The sequence below is a fragment of the Bombina bombina genome, chromosome 6 (genome assembly GCF_027579735.1).
Source record: "Bombina bombina isolate aBomBom1 chromosome 6, aBomBom1.pri, whole genome shotgun sequence".
In the NCBI taxonomy this organism is placed as follows: domain Eukaryota; kingdom Metazoa; phylum Chordata; class Amphibia; order Anura; family Bombinatoridae; genus Bombina; species Bombina bombina.
Genome location: NC_069504.1, coordinates 229,343,209 through 229,362,414, shown reverse-complemented (window position 1 = coordinate 229,362,414; position 19,206 = coordinate 229,343,209). Strand labels below are relative to the sequence as shown.

The following is a 19,206-nucleotide window of genomic DNA, read 5'->3' as shown; positions in this document are numbered from 1 at the left end:
GGATGTGAGCTGACATCAGCAACACAGTTTCTGTATTTGCATTTGCTAATGCGGTAACTAAGTTGCATTACATTTTGGCTGCAGTAATGTGTTGCAGGCCGATGTGGTAAGCAATCTGCAAACAGTGTAAGGTTAGACATTTGGGAATAGGGTTCTGCGATTGTCCAGCGCTCTTCCCCAATTTGTACGTGATAAGTAGGTGCACGGGTTTCCCCGGTTAGTGCTGCAGCTGTGCAGGGCATGATACAGATGTTTTCCCCGTCACACAGCAGCTCACACACTACACTGGCCTTGTCCGTGCCAGAAAACATATAGCAGCCTTGTCACCATTTCTCTCCCTTCTCAGCACCCAGCTCACCAGGTGTCTCCCCGTCGTAGTGGGGTTTTCAGCAGCGCTGACACTTCAGATCTCTGGGTTTCCAGATCAACCACTCCGCCCTCGGCCATCTTCCTCAGTTGACAGCTGCCGCGTTGAATGCTGGGCGTGACGTCACGAGGTAGGATAGTAAAGGGGGAGGCCTCGTGACCTGGCGTGCTCCGTTAAAGAAAGGTATAAAGCGGTGTTGGAGATTCTTGAGGCTCATCTCTTCTTGCTGTGATGTCTGTCAGAGCAGAGGTGTGCACGATGCAGAGCGCGTGTGGTTTTAGTACCTGTCAGAGTGACCGATAAAACGCGCGTCATCTAGCTATGTCATTTGACAGATCATAAGTTGTACTTGTGAAACTCCAAACTTCAAAATAAGGAAGGAAGCATTTGTACATTTTTTTCCATGTCTCCAAATGTTTCAGTTAAATTTCGCTTATTTTTAATAGCATACTAGAATACTCCAGCATCTTATTTTGCTTCTGTCGCTCTGTTTAACTATGGTTAAATGAAGGTTAAACATAACGAAAGTCCTGCACATAGATATTTCTTCAGCTGTCGGTTAAGCCTGGTGATTGGTGACTGGTGATTTTGCTTGACTGCTCATATCCTTATCAGGAGCAGCATAGGGATCACTGTGTGTGCAATTTTGTAAAACAGTGAATTTGTTAAAAATTAAATGTTATAGCAAGGTTGATCATTTTATCACTGTCAACCCTACAAATCTGTGTTTATCTCCCACAATGGGTTAAACACATAGGTAAAGTACTGTTCTGCATCAAACTGATGGTGCCGAGCGGAAACTGCTGCTGACCCTATCAGCAACGCTATCCGTACAACCCAGCCATGCAACTAGCGCTGCTGATTTATGTGCGAACAGGGGACCAACTGGTAACTTTGCTCTGTGCATTCTTTTGGCACTGATTTAATAAAAATAAAAAAAAAAACCTCTAAAGCTGACTTTATTCCTAGTATGATGGGGCTGTACATCTTCCTTGTCCATTTTAAATAAATGCAAATTAGAGGGGCATAATACTCATATGCTAAATCACTTGAAACTAATGCAGTATAACTGTAACAAGCTGACAGGAAAATATCACCTGAGCATCTCTATGTAAAAAAGGAAGATATTTTACCTCACAATTTCCTCAGCTCAGCAGAGTAAGTTCTGTGTAAAAAGTTATACTCAGCTGCAGGTAAAAAAAAAAAAAAAAATGAAGAAATGAACAGCAGCCAATCAGCATCAGCAGTGCTGAGGTCATGGACTCTTTTACTGTGATCTCATGAGATTTCACTTAAAGGGACACTGTACCCAAAATATTTCTTTTGTGATTCAGATTGAGCATGAAATTTTAAGCAACTTTCTAATTTACTCCTATTATCAATTTTTCTTCGTTCTCTTGCTATCATTATTTGAAAAAGAAGGCATCTAAGCTTTTTTTGGTTTCAGTACTCTGGACAGCACTTTTTTTATTGGTGGATGAATTTATCCACCAATCAGCAAGGACAACCCAGGTTGTTCACCAAAAATGGGCCGGCATTTAAACTTACATTCTTGCATTTCAAATAAAGATACCAAGAGAATGAAGACAATTTGATAATAGGAGTAAATTAGAAAGTTGCTTAAAATTTCATGCTCAATCTGAATCACGAAAGAAAAATTTTGAGTACAGTGTCCCTTTAACTCTCATGAGATTTCATAGTAAACTTCCTTAAACTGAATAGGGAAATAAGATGAGAGTGCACGTAAGCTCACTCCCTTAGCTGTCCCATGACAGACATACTGATTTGCTGCTTAGAAGTCCTTTACAATGGGATGTGGTTACTGAGGAACTTTTGAGGTAAACTATCTTTCTTTTTTACATAGAGATGTTCAGGTGATATTTTCTAGTCCGCTTTCTACAGCTATGCTGCATCACTTTCAAGTGTTTCAACATTTGGGTATCATGGCCCTTTATATTTTTATTATAGATTAGAACCTGACAGGTTTAGCAGTAACTGTTAGTCCTGAAAATTTAACAGGAGATGCAAATCAAAATTAATCTTTCATGATTCATAAAGAGGGTACAAAAAAAAACCCATTCATTATTAAATATACTAGGGGGGGGGAGTTGGTCTCCTTCATTGAAACTTGGCCTCTTTCAATTAGGGCATTGGTCTTCAAACCTGTCCTCGGGCCCCCCCAACAGTCCAGGTTTTCTGGATTACCCTGGATGAGAGCAGGTAAAATAACCATGGTTACTAATCATCTAATTGGTTCACCTGTGCTCTAGCTCAGATATCCTCAAAATGTGGCCTGTTAGGGAGGCATGAGGACAGGTTTGAAAACCAGTGAATTAGGGCATACTGAATAAGATCCAGGGATGTGCATATGTTTTGAGTTTTATGTGACAGTGCTCTATAGCTATGTTATACAAGCAAGCTGTAGAGGGAGTTTGAGAGTGCAATAGCTTCAGTCAATCTGGTAAACTAAACTAGGGGCCACATTTTAATCAAGGAGAGAAAGAGGTAAACCCAAATATGTTTGAATCAGTAATGTAAAGTGCTTAAAAACATAATATACATGTGTTTTTTTTTTAAGTTTCTTTCAATTTGATACTGGATATGTATATTATTTCCAAACCCTTTGTTATAGTCATTATACTTTACCTATCACATAGGGTTACCTTTCTTGTAGACACGCATGTGCTTTTGTTTACCACTGATGTCAGTGCTCATGTCGCCGGTAATGGAACATGCACACTGGAGCACTGTTGAAATTTTAAGTTGTGTCAGCGGTGCTTTATGGAAACGTCACATGGAAGCTGTGGATAATAAGGATGCGCATGCGGGGAGCAAGCCTGCATTTACAAAATATGCAAATTGGTCATTCTACATTGCGCAGGGATTGGTGCTATTCAAATTTGCAAGTGCTATGCCACGTTCAATTATAAAAGTAAGTTTATTTCCATAATTGCGCATTTTTTTGAGAAAAAAATTGATGGGATTGATGGCTAATGTAGTTTGAGTACTGTGTGTTAAAATATTGTCAACTGAATCAAAGTTTACTGGCCCTTTAAGAAATTGAATACTATCTGAATAATAAAAATTTACTTTTGACTTCCACTTCTCTTTAATCTCCTTAAAGGGATATAAAAACCCAATTTGTTTTCTATCTTGATTCAGATAGAGCATGCAATTTTAAGCAACTTTCTAATTTTACTCCTATCATCAATTTTTCTTCGTACTTTAGAATCTTTAATTGAAAAAGCAGGAATGGAGCTGGCTGATTTTTGGTTCAGCACCATGGGTAGAGCTTACTGATTGGTGGCTATATTTAACCACCAATCAGCAAACCTGTCCTCAGGATATCTGAACTGGGGAACAGGTGAAATAATCAGCTGATTAGTAAACATAGTTATTTTACCTGTTCTCATCCAAGGTAATACCGAAAAACTGGCCTGTTGGTGAAGCCTGAGGACAGGTTTGAAAACCAGTGCTCTATCTGAATCATAAAAGGGAAAAATTGGGTTTCATATCCTTTTAACTAGTTTGTGAATTATTAAAAGTCAAGAAAATTACAAGCTTGTATATGGCAATAAAAGGAATTTTAGACAACAATGAAGCCCAAACTACCATACAAATAATTTATGACTTGAGATATATTAGCCCTAAATATTTATATAAGTATTTTGAATACTAGTGTAAGCTGACATAAATACATATAGGCGTTGATCACAATCTATGGTTTGGTAAGCTGTTCTCATTGCCATCGATGCAATAAGTTCCTTTTTTTTTATGATTATTTATAGTGCTTCTTTCATTATTGTTTGTGTGGGGAAAAAATGGCCCAGAAGTTAGGATGTGACATTACATGCCACAATATTGCTAAAAAAAAAGATACAAATGCTTCCTGCTCCATCAATAAAAGTTGAAAACAAAATAATAAAAATCCTATTCCTCTTAAAAAAATAAAGCAATTTTACATTAATAAAAATAGCCAGATCCATCGCCCAACAAACATACCCCCTATAGAATTAATTGTTCAAATCCCTTAAAGAGACATTATTATTATAATCATTTATTTGTAGAGTCACTGCACTATTCTGTAGTGCTTGGTACAGTGATGGGGTATACAATAAAAAAAAGATTTGTGATAGAAACATATACATAACTGACTTCACAAAACTTATACAGGAGGTGGAGGGCCCTGCCCCCAAAGAGCTTAGAGTCTATAAGTTGAGGGTGCAGATACATAAGGTTTGGGGTAGTGTGTCATGTGAATTGTTTGTTGCAGCAGGCAAGTCTAGACAGGCCAAGATTTATTTTGGGTAGTATGAAAACCAGAGGAGAGATGGTAAGCCTCTGGTTTTGTTAATTGCACAATTATCATCACTACACAATATAAAAAGAGATCCATGAACATACAGGCCCTTCAACCTTGAATGTAATCTGTAAACCCGCTAAACTAGCATTTTGTTTGTTGTTAATAGTGCACATTTAGTTTTCGATTGTGAATTTGAGAGATTAACAATACAGATACATATTTGTGTGTTTTTTTTAGGAAGTAACAATTTTGAATTTCAGGGCTATTATCGACAGAAGGATTTTGGTATCGTGATCGCTTGAAAAACACACTGACAATACCTGGCAAAGTTCATCTTTAGCGGTCATAAACAAGCACAAAATAGTGACTCTTGATTTGAAATTCAGATCAAATATCTCTCATTAGCACTTTAGAAAATTCCTGAAGTAAGCAGCCCTTGATATCTGTCAAACAATATAAATGTAAAAAACAGCTCACTTTGCTTATATTATTTCTAACAAACTACCTTAAACTCCTTACAGAGGTCACCTAATTAGCATAGCTAATAGTGTTTGGTGTAACATATAAGGCCTATAACAAATCCCATTTAAAAGTTAATTAAAGGGCCATAACAGATGAAAAATATCCTCTAATTCATTAGAGCATGTCCTTTTAAGACTATCGACCCTAGACATATGTGTATACCCCCCTCAAAGGGGTTAAACACACAATAGAAGTAACGCTAGGAGCACAGAAAAATGAGTGTTATTTATTTATTTATTTGTTCTTGGGACAGTCCTGTCAGTGCTAACTCATACAATCTGCACCTGACACACGTGTTTAAATCATCAATATAGCCCATGCAGAGACAAGAGACATGACGACAGCTGCACACTGTGTGCTTCACTCCTGTAACTTGCTATGTCTCCTCCCATGTCTCTGCGTGACTTACATTCTGCAGCTTTAACCCTCCCCGGCAGTGTGCTTCATCTCCAGCCTTATCCATGAGTAGCAACAGGAGAAATAAGTACTCGTACAGAACAAGCAAAATATTAAAGGGATAGTCTAGTCAAAATTAAACTTTCATGATTCAGATAGAGAAGGCAATTTTAAGCAACTTTCTAATTTACTCCTATTATCAATTTTTGTTTGTTCTCTTAGTATCTTTATTTGAATGTAAGCTTAGGAGCTGCTTCATTTTTGGTTCAGAACCTGGGTAGCGCTTGCTGATTGTGGCTACATTTAGACACCAATCAGAAAGTGCTACCCAGGTGTTGAACTAAAAATGGTTCGGCTCCCAAGCTAACATTCTTGCTTTTTCAAATAAAGATAGCAAGAGAATAAAGAAAATGTGAAAATAGGAGTAAATTAGAAAGTTGCTTAAAATTGCCTTCTCTATCTGAATCATGAAAGTTTAATTTTGACTAGACTATTACTTTAAGAAAGAGTTGGAAATGTGTGGCTTGTTATGCACTGCGTGAGTAAATGTAATATGACATTTCCTTACCTGCTAGCAGGCTGTCTGAGGGACTGAGCTTTCTTAAGCAGTTTAAATAGTAATGAAAAACGAGCTGGGGCAGAAAAGATTTCTAAATGTTTCTAGCAGCATAACTTAGCAGAAGCAGCCAGAGATCAGCAAACTCACATGCCCCTGCAAAAGGGACAGTCTAGTCAAAATTAAACTTTCATGATTCAGATAGGGCATGCAATTTTAAACAACTTTACAATTTACTTTTCTCATCAAATTTTCTTTGTTTCTTGGTATTGTTTGTTGAAAGCTAAACCTAGGTAGGCTCTTATGCTAATTTCTAAGCCCTTGAAGGTCGACTCTTATCTCAGGGCATTTTGACAGTTTTCACAGTTAGAGGGTGTTAGTTCAGGATTGCCATATAAATAACATTGTGCTCATGCACGTGGAGTTACCTAGCAGTCAGCACTGATTGGCTAAAATGCAGGTCTGTCAAAGGAACTGAAATAAAGGGGGAAGTCTGCAGAGGCTTAGATGCAAAGTAATCACAGAGGTAAAAAGTATATTAATATAACTGTGTTGGTTATGCGAAACTGGGGAATGGGTACTAAAGGGATTATCTGTCTTGTTAAACAATAAAAATTCTGGAGTAGGAGCGGTGTCACATGTGAAAGAATCCTGTGTGTTGGACACCTGTTCTCCGAATATTATAACGTAGACCCCTGTTGTGTCTGTTTTCGACTGTATGACTATACTCAAAAGTACTGTTACATTGTCAAATGGCCAACATGGGCACTCATACTTCTCCACACCTGAAGAAAAGAGACTTTGAAATCTAGATATAGGGGGGATTGGAAGGTCGGTTAAACTAGTGTCCTGACCCTTAGGGGCAGGGGCAAGTCTGTAGTAGGTGGAGGAAGAGAAAATGTGAAAATTGAAGATGTGTCGTATCACAATGTATTTTATGTTTAAATACCAGATGAGTATGAAGGAAACAGTGGACAGTATCAAAGATTATCTTGTATTCTCAGTGATGTTAATGTGTTTGATATGTTCTTCACATAAATAAAAGATTTAAAAAAAAAATCTGGAGTAGACTGTCCCTTTTAACCCTCTAAGCTCAAAGTGGGTTGTCCTTCCTTGTTACACAATGTATTTGCAGCCCTCCAGCAGGTAAGGGGTTAAATAGCTCTGTTTTAGGAAAATGATGAACTCATTGGAAATTTACCATATCTCTGGTAAGTTCTAGCTTCAGTTTCTTGTGATTATAATTGCAGCTTAGACCTGTCTTCTATGCATTAAAACTTCAGGAATATTTCAATAATAAGTTAAAGGGTAGGAGTAGTAATTATTTTAGTAGTCCTTGTTATTTTTGTAAGACTTTTTGGAATTAATCAATGTAATTGTTATCTGTTCTAGTAGGTAACGAAATGGCAACATATTGTTAAGTGATTTGAGCTTTAACATAAATGATTTCTCTTTACCATTTAACTTCATATTTTCAGCTTGGATAATTACATTCTACATTTAAGGGACATGAAACACAAATGTTTTCTTTCATGATTTAGGAAGAGCATGCAATTTAAACAACTTTACAATTTATATCATCTAATTTGCGTCATTCTTTTGATATCCGTTGTTGAAACTACCAGGTAACCTGCTCCATATCTGGTGGGAATTCCCCAAAGTCAAATCCATTTGGAACACAAGCTTTTTCGCCCTGTCTAGAAAGGGGATCCATGACCAGAAAACACCTGCAGTAGCTCTTTTGCACATAGGTACGCACACACTACCCAAACACCACAGCCTCCTTTGCATATTCCTTTTCTCAGCAATCAAATACAGTATAGCTAGAGCATGGGAAATAAGAGCTCCCCGAAATGGAAAAAGACATATTCCACTCGCTTAATAACCCTGACCTATTTAAACTTACCTGGGCTGACTGGAAGGACTAATATAATACCCTGTGGCTGCCAAATGCTATAACAAACAACCCGACCCACGAGTCCAGCTAGATTTAGGGCACTCCTCACCATCTTGACGACCACCCATTTAACTGGACGTGCCTACTCGCTTATATCCTCAACACCCTCCAATTCTCCCTCTCAGAATTAAATGTATCTGCATAAATAGGTCCTTGTCTTCCTTTTTCTCTGCACCTTCTGACCTATGCACATAAGGACAATTTACTCTCTGCTAGCTATATCTATATAACAGCATTTATTCGGGACCTGCGTGTCCCTACGTTATTTCCTTTTGTAGTGGGACCTGCGTGTCCCCATCCTTTCTTTACATGTTGTACTTTTTTGATTTTCTCAATAAAACATTTTGATAACAAAAACACATGCTTAGGACCCTGCCATAAATATTTTCAATTATCCACATACTGCTGGTGTCCCAAATGTCCTAATAATATTTATTAATTATAAAAGCCTTTTAGAAATAATTTTCATGCCTCTGACTCAAGCATGGTACACATAGCGGTAGATTTAACAAGCAGCGAAAGCTGCAATATACCCCCGTAGTTTCAGTTTCTGCTGAAACATAAGTTAAGAAGCATCGGTCTTAAGGCCGCTGCTCCTTAACTCATCCGCCACCTCTGAGGCGGCGAACAGCAATTAGCCCAATCGGATACGATCGGGTTGATTGTCTCTCCCTGCTAGCGGCCTATTGGCCGCAAATGTGCAGGCGGCGGTATTGCACAAGCATTTCACTAGAAATGCTTGTGCAATGATAAATGCAAATGCTGTCAGCATTTAGCGATGTGCAGCAGACATGATCCACTACATTGGATCATGTCCGCTCGCACAACGATAATTCGGCCCCATAGTCTTTCAAAGTTATCTTACAATTACCTAAGCTAGTTTGAACCTTCAAACTAAACTGTCCTATTTATGATACTAGGAAAAAATTTAGTTATTATATAGTTCCAATTTAGTGTTTAGCCCAACTGTTTCCTTTTTTGTTCTTTTGCCCTCTTCTCTACTTAACGTTACACACTACCTATTCACAAGAAAATTTAAAAAACAAGGTGCAGATTTGTGATATATGCGCAAGTTGTATTTGCCCTTTTACATATTTTGCAGTTTTGAAATTAAACCTTTATCAAACTGTTATACTCTTAATTGTATTTTTGTCCATAACTAGTGTCAGCTTAAAGCAAGGTAAAAGTTAATCACTTAAACATCACTGTACAAATTAGTGCATCTTGCAAAGTTATTAGGTCTGCTTCCAGCAGTAGTGATATACTGGGCTGGAGTTGCTCTGTAACTACCTATTACATCATTATTAAATGAATAGAATTACAAAGCCCTTTACATTAATGTTTTATTAAGCCAAAGCACACACTACATACTGCTGTAAAGTCAACCAAAAGAGTGAGGTGTAGGATATAGTGGGTGAGCAAACAGTCAATGAATAAATGAATAGTCAAATGGCGCCTATTGTATTCTGTTTAGAAATATTTATAGTACCACTATCCCAAGAGGAGTGTCTATGTTACCGTAAATGTCGCTAAAGTATTTTTTTTTTTTTAACGTGTTTATTTAGTTTTCCATCAATGTCAAAAGAAATATAACAGAGCTCATTTGCTCACACTGTGCACCACGCAGGGTAAAAATTTTCCAGTCATGTGAACAAAAAAATAGAATATAACACTTTTGCCTACAAAATAGATCTAGATCCATACCCATTACCTTCTGGGCACCACATACTGAATAAAAATTGTAGACATGGAAACAAATATTTAAAGGTTCCAGGACTAGATATTCAGAGCAGAATTTACTTAGCCAGAAATTGACCTTCTGCCAGAATTGTCTTATTTTTGGGCAAAACCAGAAACAGTGCATCAAGTCTGCCTTAGGCATTGAACATTTATAACATATTCCAGTATTTTCAGGGGACCATACTGCCAGTCTTTTCGGTGAAATATAAGCATTGTTAAGTAATTTTAAAAAGGATTCATGCCAGGAGGAATGGAGGGGAGCTTCAATCAGCCATTTGATAACCCTTCTTAATATAATCACAGTTAAGTTCTGGAAAATGTTTTGCCCAGTATCCTATGTATTGTTCACAATTTAATTGTCCTTGCTTTGCCAATAACATTTTATATAACAATGAAATTGAGTGCTTTCCTTGATTATATACATTGATATAGTCTCCCAATTTTTTCACAAACCTACCGACCAGCTCCCTAACTTAGATTTCTTGTTGATAATAGTGACAGTAACTGAAGATATGCAAAAAAAACCTCTTCTTGGGGAGATCAAATTCACTGGCAATGCTCCTCAAAGGTTCTTAAGTTAAACCTCTCATCAAAAAATTGTATTAACTTATTAAGTCCTTTATCCGCCCAATCTTAAAATACCTTATCATCACATCCAGCTATAAACTCAGGGTTTCCCTCTGATCGGTAGATAGTGGGAAATGTAGAAATTAATTTTGAGATATTTACATGTCATTTGCCACGCTTTAACCACATTGTACATGCTAATAAAACCTTTTGATGCTAGTCTGGAAGTTGTACGAGAGTGCATGTAAAATTGCTTTACATGAGTAACGGATATATCAGGATCTCTTCCAAAGTTAGGTTAGTTAGTACCTCGGAGGACTTGAAGTCAGTCCACCCACATTCCGTGCCAAGATGGCCATGTTATATAACTTGATGTCTGGGAAAGCTAGACCCCCAAGGTCCTTTAGTTGTGACAGTTTTTTAATAGCTATCATATGCCGCAACTTGCTCCAAAGAAATTTAGCACATAATTGATTAAATATTTTAATATCTTTTACCTTGATGAATAACGGTAAGTTATTCATAATATAAATTATCTGGGGAAATAAGATAGATTTGATCATCACAACTTTAGCTGACAGGGAAATTGGAAGTAGTGCCCATCTTTGCAGCTTAGTTTTAATCCGTGAGAAGAAGGGTGTAAAATTAAGTCGATACCAACAATTGAGATCTTTATCTAACATAATTCCTAAGTATCTAATACTCGTAACCTCTTTTAGATTATATTGCGTCATGCTATCCTTATTTTTGTGTATCCATAAGATCTCTGATTTAATCGTGTTGACTTTGTAACCTGAAATACTGCTAAATAACTCTAGTGCCTTAAACGCAATTGGAATATTTCTGTGTGTTTGTTTAAAATATAGAAGTAGGTCGTCGGCATATAAGGACAGCACAAACTTCTGGGATCCAATCTTTATACCCTCTAATTCTTGTCTAAGATAGATTGCTAGCGGTTCAATGGCCACATTGAATAGGAGGGGTGATAAAGGGCACCCCTGATGTGTTCCCTTCTCTAATTTGAAAAACGGTGATTGAATATTGTTGACCAGTATCGAGGAAATAGGGTAGTTATATATAGTTTTAATAAATTCAATCAGATTGCCTGAGAAGCCAAACTTTTCAAGAGCAATATACAGATGTTCCCATATTATAGAATCGAATGCCTTCTCCGCGTCGACCACAACCATAGCAAGATCGTCATGATGCGTTGGTTTTTCCTTGTGTAATTTGTCCCAAAAATATTCGATTAACATATATGTTTTGCGAATATTTTTCGTTGGAGATCTATTACACATGAAACCAGACTGGTCTTGGTGGATAATTTTATGGAGTACTTCCTTCAGTCGTTTTGCGATTATTGCGGTTAAGTAATTTATAAGTCTATATTCAGCAAGGAAATAGGTCTGTATGACCCAGGGTCCTGATAGAATTTTGTCTTTTTTTGGATAAGGGTTATGGTCGACGCGGAGAAGAATCGAGACATTGTTTTCCCCACTAGTAGAAATATTCATTAAATAGACAAGTCAATATGGGGGCTATATCTGTCTTCAACAATCTATAGAACTCCGCCGGGATTTGGTCAGGCGCTGGGCTCTTTCCCAAGTTTAAATTCTTCAATTGCTTTTATAACTTCGACTAGCGATATGGGGGCATTTATTAACTTTGCTCTAAGGTAATCCGTGGGCAATTAATCTTATCCCAAAACATCTTACCTCGCTTCTGTATCTATAGCTTTAGCAGCATATATATTCTTATAATAGTCTAAGAAGACCTTACTGATATCAGTCACTTGGGTGTAGTTCTGGCCTTCCCAGCTAATATTCCCTATCACATTCTTCTGATTCCTAATTTTGTCTAACCTAGCCAAAAATTTAACGGATCTCCCGTATCGACCGCCATATATGGCGTTCATTCTGGCTTCCTGTTGTATCATTTTTGAAGACACGAATAGATCTCTTTCTTGACGTGCACTGCAGTACTTATCCCAGTACTTTTTTTAAATGGATTATTTATATAATTCTGATATGCCCTTCGAAACAGTTTTTTGTCAATTGGTTTTCCCGCGCCCTAATCTTTTTTTTTTTTCATGTTAACCATGTATAATTTGATCTCCTCTCTTAAAAAGGCTTTTGCTGCCTCCCAGAACACCTCATATTTGTTCGCATAATCTTGATTGTTTATACAGTATTCACGCCACTTGCTCTTTATCCAAATTTGAAATGCTCTATCGTTTATCATATACTTCGGAAAGTAAAAGTTGCTTCGTTACTTCCCCTGAGGTCCTCTAGTTCCTACTGATGAGGGTTAATATAGCATGGGTCCGATAGAGTAATTTCTGGGATAACATCGTCTCTTAAAAGAGCATCGGAAATTAAAAAAAATCAATGCGGGGAAGAAAGATCTATATACACGTGACTTCACAGGTAAAGCTTTTGCCATCAGGGTGATGGATACGTCATATATCATGTAACTTTAATTCTTTACATATTTGGAAAAACAATTTTGGAATTCTGTGCTGGTCTACCCCTCTGCTTGTGAGGGAAATCTGTCTAATAGAGGTATTGGAGTTAAATTAAAGTCTCCCCACAAGTATTATATTATATGATTCCTGCAAAATTAATCTTGCAATCATATCATTCCAAAACAATTGGTCTGAGGTGTTAGGGCCATAAATATTACATAATACATATTTTACATTAAACATTTCTATGGTGAGAATAATCCATCTATTATTAACATCTAGTTGTATATCGTGAATTTCTGTATTCCAAATCCTTGCTAATTAAAAAAGCAAACCCCTCTTTTCCTCCTGGCACAATCTGATGCTATAACTTGTCCAACCCATTTGCATTTAAGCTTCTGAGCTTCAATATTTTTAAGATGTGTTTCCTTTACTAGGGCTATATCAGGTTTCAGTTTAGCAAGATGCTTAATCATTAACTTCCTCTTTTTAGGTGACGAAATCCCACCTATGTTCCATGAAACTAGCTTAAAGGACCAGTCAACACTATACAGAACAATTATAAAAATATTCCTTGTGCAATATTACATGTCTCTTACAGTACCTTATCATTTTTATGTCATGTTTTCCCCTCTAAATATTATTTTACATTTTTGGCCGCTTTCCCTGTCCTCTTTGTCACGTGTTTGTAACTTGCGGAATGAAAAATGCATATACGTATATGCATTTTCATTCACTGCGCAGCCGCAACCGGAAGTGGTGCACATCGGCAGCGCGCTTCTTTGGGGGTTGAGCAGTGCACATAATAGGATGTGCACTGTCCACAGAAGCAGAAACAGCGTGAACAGCGTGCGAGCGGTGACAAGCGGTAACACAGAGCTGCTGACTTCCAGCCTGCTTTGTCAATGTAGAAGGTATGCACTCTGTTGCTTGTTTTGATTGGCCATCAGGTGCATCGGTACACAGATTTCCAGACTCCCCACTGAACAGGATAACGCCAGAGCAGGCACGTTTGTGCATAATCCTCTGGTGGAGACAACGGCTGGGGCACACGTTTGTGCATATCATCCTTGGAGTGAGTGGAGAGTGGCTTGACGTCTCAGCTGTTTGGCTGTGTTGCCCGGGCGCTACGCTCTGATACACCGGATACCAGCGGAGTAGGTGATCAGACATAGTAGCCAGCATTGTTTATACACAGCACTGTGACTTTTTCATTTATCTTGTATAACCGCAGTTTATCCAGAGTTTACTACATCGGATTGCTGACATGTTGTGACTGAGGCTCTTACACACAGAGATTACGCTCATCTCTTTGGGTTTACTAATACTAACAGACAGTAGACTGTAATACCACCCGTGCGCTCTTGACTAACCCACTTATACTTGTTCATCCATATACTGGTGAAATAGCTGACGGCATAAGTCTGGGTCAGCCTACTGTCTACTGTCTGTTTAGTATTAGTAAGCCCAGAGAGATGAGCGTAATCTCGTGTGTAAGAGCCTCAGTCACAACTTGTCAGCAATCCGGATGTAGTAAACTCTGGATAAACTGCGGTTTATACAAGATAAAATGAACATGTCACAGGGCTGTGTGTAAACAATGCCTGGGCTACCTATGTCTGATCACCTACTCCGCTGGTATCCGGTGTATCAGAGCGTATAGCCCGGGCAACACAGCCAAACAGCTTAGACATCAAGCCGTCTCCACTCACTCCAAGGATGATTATGGAACGTTGTCTCCACAGAGGATTATGCACAAACGTGTAGCTCCGGTGTTATCCTGTTCAGTGGGGGATGGGAGATTATTTTAATAGATGTAATTAAAAAGTAGATTAGTGACAAGACATACATACACACATATTTAAAAAAAAAATAAAAAATATATATCATATCTCCAATATAAATAAACTGCACTCTCAGGTCTTTCGTGAATGGTTGAGAACAACAAAGGTCTCTTTTTTATTGAAACGTTTTCAAGGAACTTGTCCCCGTTCATCAGCATAACAAACGTGTCAAATACAGCTTATATTTATACTACCATATAAATTACATCAATGAAAAATACCCTGTGTACCTCTAGTGCCCCAGAATAAACCGCCAAACACTCGTGAATGGAGCGCACTGTGCGTGTCCAGTGATTTACAAACCGGAAGTATCTCCATGTCACATGACATCCGGTCTGTAATATTTTACATTCTCCCGTGTAAATTAACTTTGATTCTCAGATCATAATCTTTTTTAGGTGTGAAATGTGTGTTAATAAAGTTTTTTTTATTCCTGTGACTTTCTTCAAGTGTTGTGATTAGCCTAATGTTTAATTATTTTATCTGCTCATCGAAAGCTTTTGTTTTAGGCTTATTACATATATGCAGCCACTTTATCTCTGTCATTAACTCATCAATCTGTGATTTACATAGTGTGTTATTGTAACTATTTGTGGGTAGTGATTCTGTGTATATAAATGTGGTCTCTTGTACAAACGCATATACCGGCTATATTATGACCAGTTGTTTATCTGGTGTGTCTTGGTAACCCTGTAACGCCATATATAAGCAGTCTATGATCTTACATTCCCTGCTCTATATTATTTATTAAGGCATACATTTTACTGTCTATTATACCGGTTATTTATTGTTGACCCCTATCGTGACAGTTTACCATACTATATCTTGCATACATTGTTATTCTCCCCACTATTTACATATTTGTTTCTTAGCTCCATGTCAAATAGGTAATCGCAAGTCAATTGTGATCAACCTGTTCTGACTATTGATCATGTATGTCAGCAGATAAAAATAATAAAATAACTTTAAACATAACGTTAAGTATTTACATATATGCTATCTGCATATAATTATAGAATCAAATTTTGCTATCTGACTTTATATATATATATAGAGGATACCATCTTGATATTGGTTAATTGTCACCATTTTCCGTATGTTAGTAGTTTTTATGATCCTTGTATATTTTTCAAAATTAGCTCATGTGAGGGTTCGCTAGAATTTGCACTTCTAAGGATTAGCTTTTCTTCTAGACTCCTGTATATCAGATCTTTATTACTTTGAATTCCATTCTTGTAATTCCTTTGGTTGAATTGTACTTTATTCCTTCCATCCTATGTTTGGATAGTGTCCATGTTTTGTAACCTCTTTCTATTCATATTGGCTACTGTCTAGGTAGGTTTTGGGAGGGGATATACGTTGGTAACATGCCTGGTATGTGTCTTATCCAAAGAGTAGTGGAAGTCACTCTCGTGTCTCCCCTTACTCAGATCATTGGAACTCTGACTGGGGCACTACCCCCCCTTGGGGGCCTGTGTCCCTATCCCTCCATGATGTGGGTGCACAATACCTTAATGCATACCCTAGTTTTGTGTTCTCCTACCTTAATCAGTGCCTGAAAGTCTGTGCCGAGTTGAGCCCCCCTGGATGTATCGTTCCTAATCTGTACATCCATTCTGCCTCTCTTCTGAGTAGGGCTTTATTACGATCTCCTCCTCTTTCCAGCTGGGGGATATGATCAATTAGAATATATCTAATTGCTGGATACCTGATGTTTTCTTTGTGCACAGTGGTCTGGCTACAGGTTGGTCAGACTCCCCTGTATCCAGTGCCACACGTATTGCCAGCCTATGGTTGGCCATCCTTTCACGTAAGTGTGCCACTGGTCTTTCCAATGTAGAACCCCTGGGCACATGGGCAAAAGAGTAGGTAGATTACTTGTGTTGTATTGCACGATAAGGGAATACTTGATGTGATACACTTGATTGGGTGTGCGGGTGATGGAATGTTTTGGTGGTTATCAGGCCGTTACATGTGGTACAGCCTAAGCATTTGTATGAGGCCTTTGATGTTGATCTTTTCTTTGTTCAGATCTTTTAGGATCTGTTTTTACCAGGAGATCTCTTTGATTAGTGCCCCTCTGATATGCAATCATGGTGTAAGATTGTGTGCAAATCTTAATTTAGGATCCGATGTACCACTTGCCAATGTCTTCTCAGGAGTTGCCAGCCTCAGTGGTGTTTGGGTGAAAATGTAGTAGCCATTATGAGCTCTGTTTGATGGTTCTGTTTATGTTTTCTTTGTATATAAGAGTCTCTTGTGGTATGCGGTAGTACTTCTTGTAGAATTTCATCCTATTGTATCTCTTCTTGTACCGCCGTTGTATGAATTTGTCCCTCATATATTTGAAGTTGGGAGACCCCTGTAGCTTTACTTGTGTTGTTACGTATTTACTCGTATCATTTGGTGATTTAATGATTCCTTTGAGTAGAGCTGGTGGGTGGCACTATTTGCAAATAGAATGGAGTTCCTATCTGGTAGGTTTATGATAAAAGTGTGGTACCCAATGTTCCATTTTGCATGTAAACATTAAGGTGCCAAAAAATGTATTTCATTTTCCACTATAATGTTATTTGAACCTCACCGGTGTGGGCTGTGTTGTTCATATGTTCAAACCATTGCAAGTAATGTGTGTTGTCTCCCCCCTCCAGATTAGAAAGACATAATATATATATCTTACATAGAAAATTATAGATGTTATGTCCTTGTTCCAAAGGAATGTTTTTTCAGAAATTGACATATAAATTGGTTGGCATGATGATGGGGCCAATCATTAGACCCCATCGCCGTGCCTGATGGTCTGCAGGGTAGTACTGGGGTCTCAAAGCGAAAGTAGTTATGTTGTAAGGCAGAATTGCATTAAATGTCATGAGGTAATTCAATCGGGGGGTCCCTCATATTCTGTATCGTTCAATGAGGGTTTTCCTAACCGCTATTTGTCCTTTGTCATGAGGGATGATGGTGTAGAGACTGTTGACATCCAGGGTGACCAGGATGTCCCCAGTCTCTACAGCAACATCCCTCAATTTGCGTATGAGATCATTTGTGGTCGGCGATATAAGAAGTGATTTTTTTCACTGTTGGTTGCAGAAGAATATCTAAACGTTGTGCCACTGGCTGCGTCATAGATTGTACTTGCCGACACAATTGGTCGCCCTGGTGGTCGTTCCATGGTTTTTGTGGATTTAGGGCGTGGTGTATAGGGTGGGGGACCCTTGGATATTCGGTGTACAAAATTTCATATAGTTGTTCATTAAGGTATCCTTGTTCATATCCTAATTTTGGATTTGGTCCAATTCTTTTTGTATCTACCCTTGGGGTCCCTTGATAGTGTGGTGTATGTCTCAACATCACCTAACTTTGCAGGATGTCCTCTCTATAGTCTGTATAGTTCAAAAGGACAATCGCCCCGCCCTTATCTGCGGGCGGGATGACTAGTGAGCGGATCATCCTGCAAGGTGTTTGATAGCTTGTCTCTCTTCTTGTGTTAGGTTATGTGTCCATTTTTTGTTGGCCCTTTCTAGTTCAAGATCTTGTGTTATAAGTCTTATATAAGTCTTTGTAGAAGCACATGATTGTTGTGTGGTTGCAAATGTGCTTGCTTTTGCATTTATCTATCGGACTCATGCTTATTTCTCGTGAGGGGGTGTCTTGAAAGAATTCTTTAATTTTTAGAACTCTATTGTGTTTGTACATGTCTATTTTGAGTTCTAATTCTGGAGGTTTTTATGACTAGGGACAAATGGTTAGGCCTTTGTTGAGGACTTGTCTTTCTGCTGGTGTAAGTATATGTTTGCTAAGATTGACTATTATGTCCTCCTCTCTGGCTGCGGGCGTGCTGGCCTGTACTTCCTCCCCGCCCTCCTGATATGCGGCCTATGTCCGCCTCCTCCTCCCCGTGACCTGGTGGTCACTCCTAAAAAATGATCTGGAGTGGACGTGTCCCCTTTGTGCATATATGTACCCCCCATGTGTTGTTTGAGGCGTGTTTGTTCCTGGGTGACATAGGTTCATGTGTATGGTGCTGGTGTCTGTTTCGGAAGACTCTGCCCCACTAGTATCAATTGTTGCAAATTGTACTCGTCTAGGGTCTGTAGGTTCTCCTGTTTCTGCCTTCTGTGGAGTTAGTTAACCATTTATATACTCTACCATGCGTGTAGTTCTGCATTTACAGATTCAAGTTTTCTGTTTTTGAACACTATAAGAATCAGTTCTATATTTTTCTATCTGTTGATTCAACTTAAGTAACCAGTTTTCTTGTTGGTCTAGTGTGAGTGTGGTATTGTGTGCCTCCTCAAGGTTGTTATTTCTATTTTTACCTTTACTAGTATGGTTTGTGACCTCCTCAATTACCCCCACCACCGGCACTGGTGACCATCCAGAAAAAATTCTTTCCCTTTTTTGCTACTGTTGACTGATTAACATCTTTATATATTGGACATATATGAAAACCATCAGTGAATTGATAGCCATTTGGAGCCAAGAAGCAC

At 38.3% G+C, this 19,206-nt stretch overlaps 1 protein-coding gene across 2 annotated transcripts in view; it reads right to left on the bottom strand.

The window, feature by feature from the left end:
- Positions 1-847, bottom strand: part of USP15 (ubiquitin specific peptidase 15) — a 449,675-nt gene extending 448,828 nt beyond the window's left edge. For both annotated transcript variants that reach the window (XR_008402812.1, XM_053716753.1), the window contains exon 1: positions 359-847. Coding sequence is in view for 1 of the 2 variants with exons in the window: in XM_053716753.1 (XP_053572728.1) it covers positions 359-447 (89 nt within the window). In the remaining variant the exon portion in view is untranslated. The remainder of the gene's footprint in view (positions 1-358) is intronic.
- Positions 848-19,206: the final 18,359 nt, after the last annotated feature.